This window comes from Montipora foliosa, chromosome 6 (assembly GCF_036669935.1).
Source record: "Montipora foliosa isolate CH-2021 chromosome 6, ASM3666993v2, whole genome shotgun sequence".
In the NCBI taxonomy this organism is placed as follows: Eukaryota; Metazoa; Cnidaria; class Anthozoa; order Scleractinia; family Acroporidae; genus Montipora; species Montipora foliosa.
In genome coordinates this window covers 16031954-16039453 of record NC_090874.1, presented here as the reverse complement: position 1 = coordinate 16039453, position 7500 = coordinate 16031954, and the positions used below count along the sequence as shown (strand labels likewise).

Genomic DNA, 7500 nt, shown 5'->3' with positions numbered 1-7500 from the left:
GTTTTTCAAATTTACCCAAATTCAATCCATTTCAATCCTCTCCAGTTTTGCCCATCCATGTCCCTTCTTGGTTTCCCTGTGTTTTGGTAGAGTTCTTCTATAGTTTTAAACAGTTATTTTGATATTTTAGTTAATTCTATGACCATTCGATCAGTGCTGAAATGGCCTAAAATTGCGTGACCTAGCCCCTTTAAGGCAAGGTCTCTCACCAATGTGGCCCGAGCTTATTTCCCAGACTCGGTGTTATACATGGGTGGAGTTTGTCTATTCTCTACTTAGCTCCGAAAGGTTTTTCTCCGGGTACTCCGGTTTCCTCTCTCCTAAAAAACCAAAGTTTGATTTGATTTTCCTTAATTTGAGTTGATTTCAATTTCACTGTCACCAATTAGTGGTCCAGCGCTAGAAGACTAAATACTTAAACATAGTTCATCATCGTTGCGCAAACGTATAGCAAATGGTGATCATTAGGCGCAACTTAAGAGTACGCCAGACACAATTATAGCACGTGAACTAATCTCAGTACACATTGGTCGAGATCCCTGCCTTGATTTTGAGAATAAGCGCAAGGTCTAGATTGCGCACAGAAGTCCATATCATAGAAGTGTTGATCTGCGTGGAACGACAACTGCTATTATGCATTTAGAATAATAAAATCAGAATCACTTCGGCGCGTAGAATCAGCCGAGTCCGATTCCACTTTCTTCAGCCTTGAATATTCCGCAGATTTACAAAATTTCACCTGATCATCGATCATGTATCGATTTCACAAGCAAGATTATGGGTTGTCATTTGCCCAACATAACGAGCAGCTCACCCTATTGCGCACACCACATTCGCGCTAAATAATAGACCATTTTCGAATTATCACAGCCGGACTGGATCTAGCATGAAATGGAGGCTAATGCGGGCAAATTAATTTGCATTTGAAAAGATTTGCCCGCATTAGCCTCCATTTCATGCTAGATCCAGTCCAGCCGTGAGAATTCGAAAATGGTGTATTTGGGTCATGTGGCAACTTCCGCAAGGTACAATGCGATTGGCTTGGCGCTCATAAAGCAAAGCGCTAAATAACAGAAACAATGACTTAGATTTACCAAAAGAAAATGCTACAAAACGTAATAAAAGCCACGTTACAAGAGCTGCCACACATTAAAAATTTACAGAAAAACTCATATACCGGTAATTGCCTGACGACAAACATTTCCAGGGCATCAACAATCTGAATACAGGTAGCATAGTTACGAATCTCGCAACAGTAATGAGCAGCATTCACGAACTTTGTAATGAGAGCAAGTTGACCCTGAAACAAAAAGGAAAAAGATGACTTGTCAACGTTCACAGTGAAATCCAATTAACAAACAGATTACATGTTGCCGTGTGCCTGTTCAGTAATAGATCACAGATGACGTAAAAATGTCGTAAGAACAAGAAAGTGGCACACGAGGAGATAGCCGAATGTGTCACTGATATTCTTGTCACATTCTTACGTCACCTGTGATCTATTACTAAAAAGACGCACGGCAACATGGAATCTACTTCTTTTACAGAATTAACAATTATCCCATGAGCGCGCGTTGGATATGAGGAGGTAAATAGCCAACGGGGCACTTAGCGCCGAGTTGGCTGGCTATAATGTGCCGATCAAATCGAAACTTCAACATCCCCTCCGGGCAAACCCCGGGCATTTCACTATCCTCTGTGCCCGGGGAGTGGAAAATTGACCTTTGCCTGCGTGGGGTGGGGAAAATTGAACCGGAAGAATCAGGTTTCAAGTGATTTTTTTTTCCGGCGCCGAAGTCGCTAACTGCCATAAAACACGTGTTTGGACGAGATGGAAGAGTTTAAAGGAAGAGATATAGCAGAAAGAGAGGCAGTGTGGCCCAGTGGTTAGGACGCTTGCCTTGAGATCCGGAGATCCCGGGTTCAAGACCCGCTCTGACCACTCGTTGAATTTGTTCCTGGTAGTCCCTGGTTCAAATTCCCAGCTGCACTTGTTTGCACTGGTTTGCCTCCGGCCAGTTGGGATTCTAAACAGTTGTTGTTGTTCTGTTTCGTCGTTTCGTTGTGTTTCATTGGCCCTGAAAAGCCCCTATGGGGAGCGGTCAATTAAGTATGTATTGTATGTATGTATTGTATTGTATTGTATGTATAGCATTTATAAGCGATTGGCTTACAAAAAAGGTCTTCAAAAGTTGGGGACAGACAGACAAATCCTAAGACAGGGTAGGGCCTTTGAGCACTATTTTGGCCCGAGGGGCGGGAATTTGAACGATCCAATCTTCAAAAGTTCAAATGCCTGTGGTTTGCCCGAGGGGAAGGGATATTGAAGTTTTAAGTTGATCAGTGCATAACCAGTCTTACATCTAACAGCCGCGAATGCAATAATCTTTTTATTAAATTTTCATTAAATTCTGAACGCTTGGACACTTGGTAATTAAAGCGAATCAGTTTCCAGCTAGGCAATACTTGACGCAATCAGTTTTAATCGAGTCAAGCACAAAACATTTCTGACGGTGACTGGTTTTACTTAATCGAGCGCAAGTTTCAGTGTAATGTCGAACGTAGCACGTCTCACGGAGGTCGTCCTCTCGCCGGCTCCAAACAACGATCTTATCTTCGCGGTTTGAAATTCGCCATCTTCTGCATAACGATTGCGAGAATGCGATCCTTTGACATTTCTTCCTTTTAGTAAACAGGGCGCGGACCACCCAGCGTGGCTAGTTTAATGACGTATCTGTAACTCAGTGGTAAAGCATCCGAGCTTCTAACTGAAAGTTCAAAAGACTTTTTTCCGAGAATGTTTGAGTCACTATTGATAAATACACATATTTTCGTTCTGTCTATTACTTTGATTTGCAATACTATGTACAGTGATTGGCTTAAAAGTCCAGCGCTCGAGTCACAGCCAATAGCCCTTTTCACGGTTAGTTTTTCTCATTTGCATTACAATGTAATCTAACGTGGGTGCGAGGCAATTTCGGGTTAAAACTACAAAATAGCCCGAAATTGCCTCACATACATGCTAGATTATATTGTAATGCAAATGAGAAAGACGAACCGTGAAAAGGGCTATCAAGATAGCAACAAAACTACTTGTGACTTGTTCGTGTGTGTTTTTCCCGCGCTTTGGGTCGCATGCATGTATGAGTGTTGCGTTATGATTGACGTCGGTCATGATTGGCCAGATTACTTTTGTTCTGGTTTTACGGAACTGAAATCGAAGCCTCTTGATGAACGAAAAAACAGATAACAATAAGAAGGAGTTTGCACTTAGCCTCGCTTTGAACAGGAGTCTCAAGTGACCTTTTAACTTTACATCACGTTGCGACGACCACATTGGTTTACTACCTCCTCCCCTAATACTTCTTTTTCTTTCAGTATATTAGTATGGCCGCAGGGTGGGTGGGTGGAAATGATCTATCGGTAGACAACAATATGTGAGTCACAGTTTTTACAATTCTTTCCTTCAAGAATCAAAGATACACTTCTTGACGAGAGAAACATAACGTGAAATGAAGGCAAAATACGCTTTTCTCACCTTAACTGAAGACGCACTGCAGATCTCAACAGCCACCCACAAAGATACGTCTTGTGCATGCTCCAAGACTTGTTCTAAAGTCCCATCACTAATTGGTTCGCTCGCGTACAAATTGTTTCCACAAAGTAGAGGCCCTTGATCTGGCGCCGGGAATTCGGAAAATCGGCGATTTCCGGTACTGAAGCCAAAAATGCTGTCCCGTTCCCTTGTGGGAGACTGATTTCTTCCAACACCGATGCCATGCGCGCGAGAGTTTAGGAAATGTACAGGATGAACGTCAGCAAACAAATCCTGTGCAGAAGATAAAAAAAGAAATAAGATATTGACATCAAATCGGAATCATAAACTATAGCAATAGAAAATGGACACTGCATAGACCACTTCCATAAATGGCGACAACTTTTACATTCTTTTGTCTTTATGTTAATTAGACCTGCTGCCCTCATTTTGAAACAAATATTCTTTTTCACACTTGTTGCAAGACAACACCCACTCATGGAAGTTTGGCGGGAAACAGATTTTTAAACAATTCTCAGTATCAGTGTGTTCTTAATGTACCCCGGAAAACCACGAAACTGCAATGACAGTACCTGTTGAATGAGAGTAAGCTGCTCTGCTAAGACCCTTGACGAATGGTCTAGGACTGATAAAGCCTTGAGATATAACGTCGCTTTGTACGTGGTCTCCACTTCCGTAGAGGCCCTCCTAAAGCATTGCAAAGGAGATTTAGATTTGCGGCTGCCCAGTGGCTGCAAGACAAATACAAGGGTGAAATCAACAAGTGGCTGCTTAGACGCCAGAAGAGTACAGAATACACAAAACACTCGAAAGCTTCTTATTTACATTGAAATCACAAATCTTTCTAATTGCTGTTAGAGCGGTTTTCAAATGGGTGTCGTAAAACCAAAACCAAAGTAATAACTTTGGCCAATCAAAAAGGACGGAGACAATCCATTAAACCAATCAAAACTCGAAATAATTACAAGTAGCCGCCACAAAGCGCGGGAAAATGTGCACGCGCGAGCTACGATTGGTTTTGGTTTCACCTCTGATTGGTTAAAAAATGGCGCGAGAACTTCACTGAGTGGAGTAATGCAAAACCAAAGTAATTATCTAATTACTTTCGACACTCAATTGAAAACCACTCTACGCGGAGACTAAATACACGAAAAAACGGTCTGTGTCAGTGAGCTGTTTTTATCGTCGCCGTTCGTAAATTTGATGGTCTTCCTTACTACTTCAGAACAAGTGGCTGAAGCCCATTTGTCGGTCGTTTAACGTTCATCTATAAAGAATATAAAATGACGGCCGTGTTTCTGTCCAAAACTAATCTTCCGGGAATTTAACTCTAAAGTTACTTAAACGTTATTTTTTGCTTGGGTTAAAGAACATGGAGACTCATCAAGTGAATGAACAGGATCTATTGCAGAATTGTTACAGAATAAACCTTTCTGGGTGAATCCTTTTTCCCTTCCATTACACTGAGGCCTGAAAAAAACAAAAATAACAAAATAAAGGCATGTTATTTTACTTTAAGTCGGTTGTTTCGTCAAATATAGTATGTCAGCGAACGTTCGATTGCGGAAGTACGAGTTATTCATTTTGAACAGGCGCACTCAATCTCGACCCCAGAGCTCTTCTCTTTTTCGCATGACTGAGGGGGGAAGAGCTCTTCGGAACCGTGAAACAAAGTCTCTTTTTATTGGTTTTCCTGAAGAAAAATGAAAAGTGTCTCTGATTTGTGCAAAGGTTCGATTAGCCAATATTTGGCTATAAGAACCCTACGGCGCATGTTCCCCTACGTAGAGTTTCCCAGAGCCTCGACTCATACGCAGACATAAGATCCGAGGCTCTGGTGACGAGAATGAGGCGCACTAAAAAGCCCGACCTTACAATCCAATGCGCATGCTCAAAGCTGATCTCTTTGTCGTATGAACCCTCCAATCTGAAGGTACACTAATTTTATATCTTGAAGGCTGTCCGCCCATGACCGCAACTGTCAGTTTATAAACAGATGTGAACACTTTAGTTTTTCAGTTTGTTGACTGACATTCTTGACATCTAAATAACGAAATCGGAGAAGCGGGAACAGTAATGGGTCTACAATACTTTTAGGAATGGAGGAGCAGAACCGGTAAAATGCCCCAAACAAAACGTGGAAAAATTAATAAGGTGAGTTTGAGTGTACACTCAAGTTCGGTTCATTCACTCGAAATGACTTAATAATGTATTTATACCTTGAGGGTCTTCCATCTGGAGAACAGCCACGGAATCCACCGTTTCTTCCGAAAGCGAATTGTTGTTGGAGTCTCGGTTTTGCTTCTCCGCAATAAGCTCCAAAAGGTAGTGACCTCTTTCGCTTCTGTCCACTAGAATTAACTGTAGAATACAAAAACGATCTTCTTAACTGAATTAAATAAATTGTGATGTTCGTGTGCTCGAGCAGTCACTGTGATGTCACGTCGCTGGAATGGGGCCGAAAGGGAGGGGGGTTAAAGACTGTGAAATAGTAACGAGAAACCGCAACCTCTCCCCCCGCCCCCCAGCCCAGATGCCAAGCTCCTGGGAACGAGGTTGGTGGGAATTCAGTGTAAATTGAAAGAAAGTCATTTTTAAAAACGGATCGAGGTGCGTTCCGGAGACGTCCGCATAATCAGTAGGCACAATCGACTATTTGAAAGTCACGTTCCCGTTTGAGGCATTACTACGCAACGCCATGTTCTCGTGCTTTAAAGGGTTGACATGGACGACATAGAGTCAAGGACCAAAGGGAAACCGACTTCAGTAGAAAAAAAAATCTTTGTGAAGGTCACCACTCCTGGCCCTATGCCATACTCTCCCTCAGTTCTTCTATTTTCTTTTGAAGGAAGACAACACATAGTTTCACTTTTTTTCTTAACGTCCTGTCCTTATTTACAAAAACAAGGTTAAAGATAGAGGTGACAAGTTTATTATAAAGTTAGGGTTACTAATGATTACGTACAGTAATTGTACTTTCCAGGGTATCAATATCAACTCCCAGTTACTTGCATCTGGCTGCGGTAAAATGGTCCAAGTCATACATGGACCTTACAGCTGGTTCTCACGTTACGTCATGACCACGATGTTCGATGATATACAAACAACAGATCTCTCATTAGGGAGCTTAAGCACACACGTTTTTGAGACGCGGACGGCAACCGGAAGTGAGTTATTTTCCCTTTTAACTTGATTTTCACACAACCACATTTACATTGCTATGTATCTTTTCTCCATTAGAGATGATTAATACAAAAATGTGGGAGACATCACTGTCCAGGCACGCGAAATTTTCTCTTCCAGTTGGCGTCCGCGTCTTAAAAACGCGCGTGCTTAAGCTCCCTATTAGCTTCTTATGTTCGTCATCTGCGCCATTGTTGTATGCGTCTCTAGAGGTTGGCTGAGAGCCACCAATAGCGGTAGGTGCATAATGTATGTTTTAGGTCCCATCTCGTAGAGCTACGCTCTCGGTTCACGACCACAAGAAAGGGTGCTACACACGGTTAATTTCTTTCATTATCAAAATTATAATTATTATCATAATTATAATAATTATCATCATTATTTTCATTAACAATGCCCTATATATCATACATTACAAAGAGAATCCTACCACAAGTCTCTGTTGACATATATGATAATCCGAACCTACGCTTCCAATGAACCAGAATGATAAAATTAAAAGATAGCTCTCACCTCGTCCTTCACAAACGTCAAGAGCTCCTCGATTAGGTTGAGATTTGTTTTGAAGTCAAACTGATAATATCCATCGATCCATTCCGACATCAAGTCCAATGACCGGTACCGAATTTGCAATTGATGATTGTACACCTGGCCTGAGGAGTCCGTTCTGTCAAAGTAAACCAATGTTTAAATGGAAACTCTCCCAAAGACGTCAAGAGAACGTAGTTGCCATGGCTTCGCATTACAGAGTGCATTGATTG

General features: G+C 41.8%; 1 protein-coding gene across 3 annotated transcripts in view; it reads right to left on the bottom strand.

The window, feature by feature from the left end:
- The window catches only part of LOC138006830 (ras guanine nucleotide exchange factor Y-like), a 57154-nt gene that overhangs the window by 2109 nt on the left and 47545 nt on the right, over window positions 1-7500 (bottom strand). For all 3 annotated transcript variants that reach the window (XM_068853420.1, XM_068853421.1, XM_068853422.1), the window contains 6 exons: window positions 7253-7406; window positions 5776-5917; window positions 4986-5026; window positions 4129-4287; window positions 3539-3829; window positions 1178-1300 (listed from right to left, as the gene is read on the bottom strand). In XM_068853420.1, coding sequence (XP_068709521.1) covers window positions 1178-1300; window positions 3539-3829; window positions 4129-4287; window positions 4986-5026; window positions 5776-5917; window positions 7253-7406 — 910 coding nt within the window. The remainder of the gene's footprint in view (window positions 1-1177; window positions 1301-3538; window positions 3830-4128; window positions 4288-4985; window positions 5027-5775; window positions 5918-7252; window positions 7407-7500) is intronic.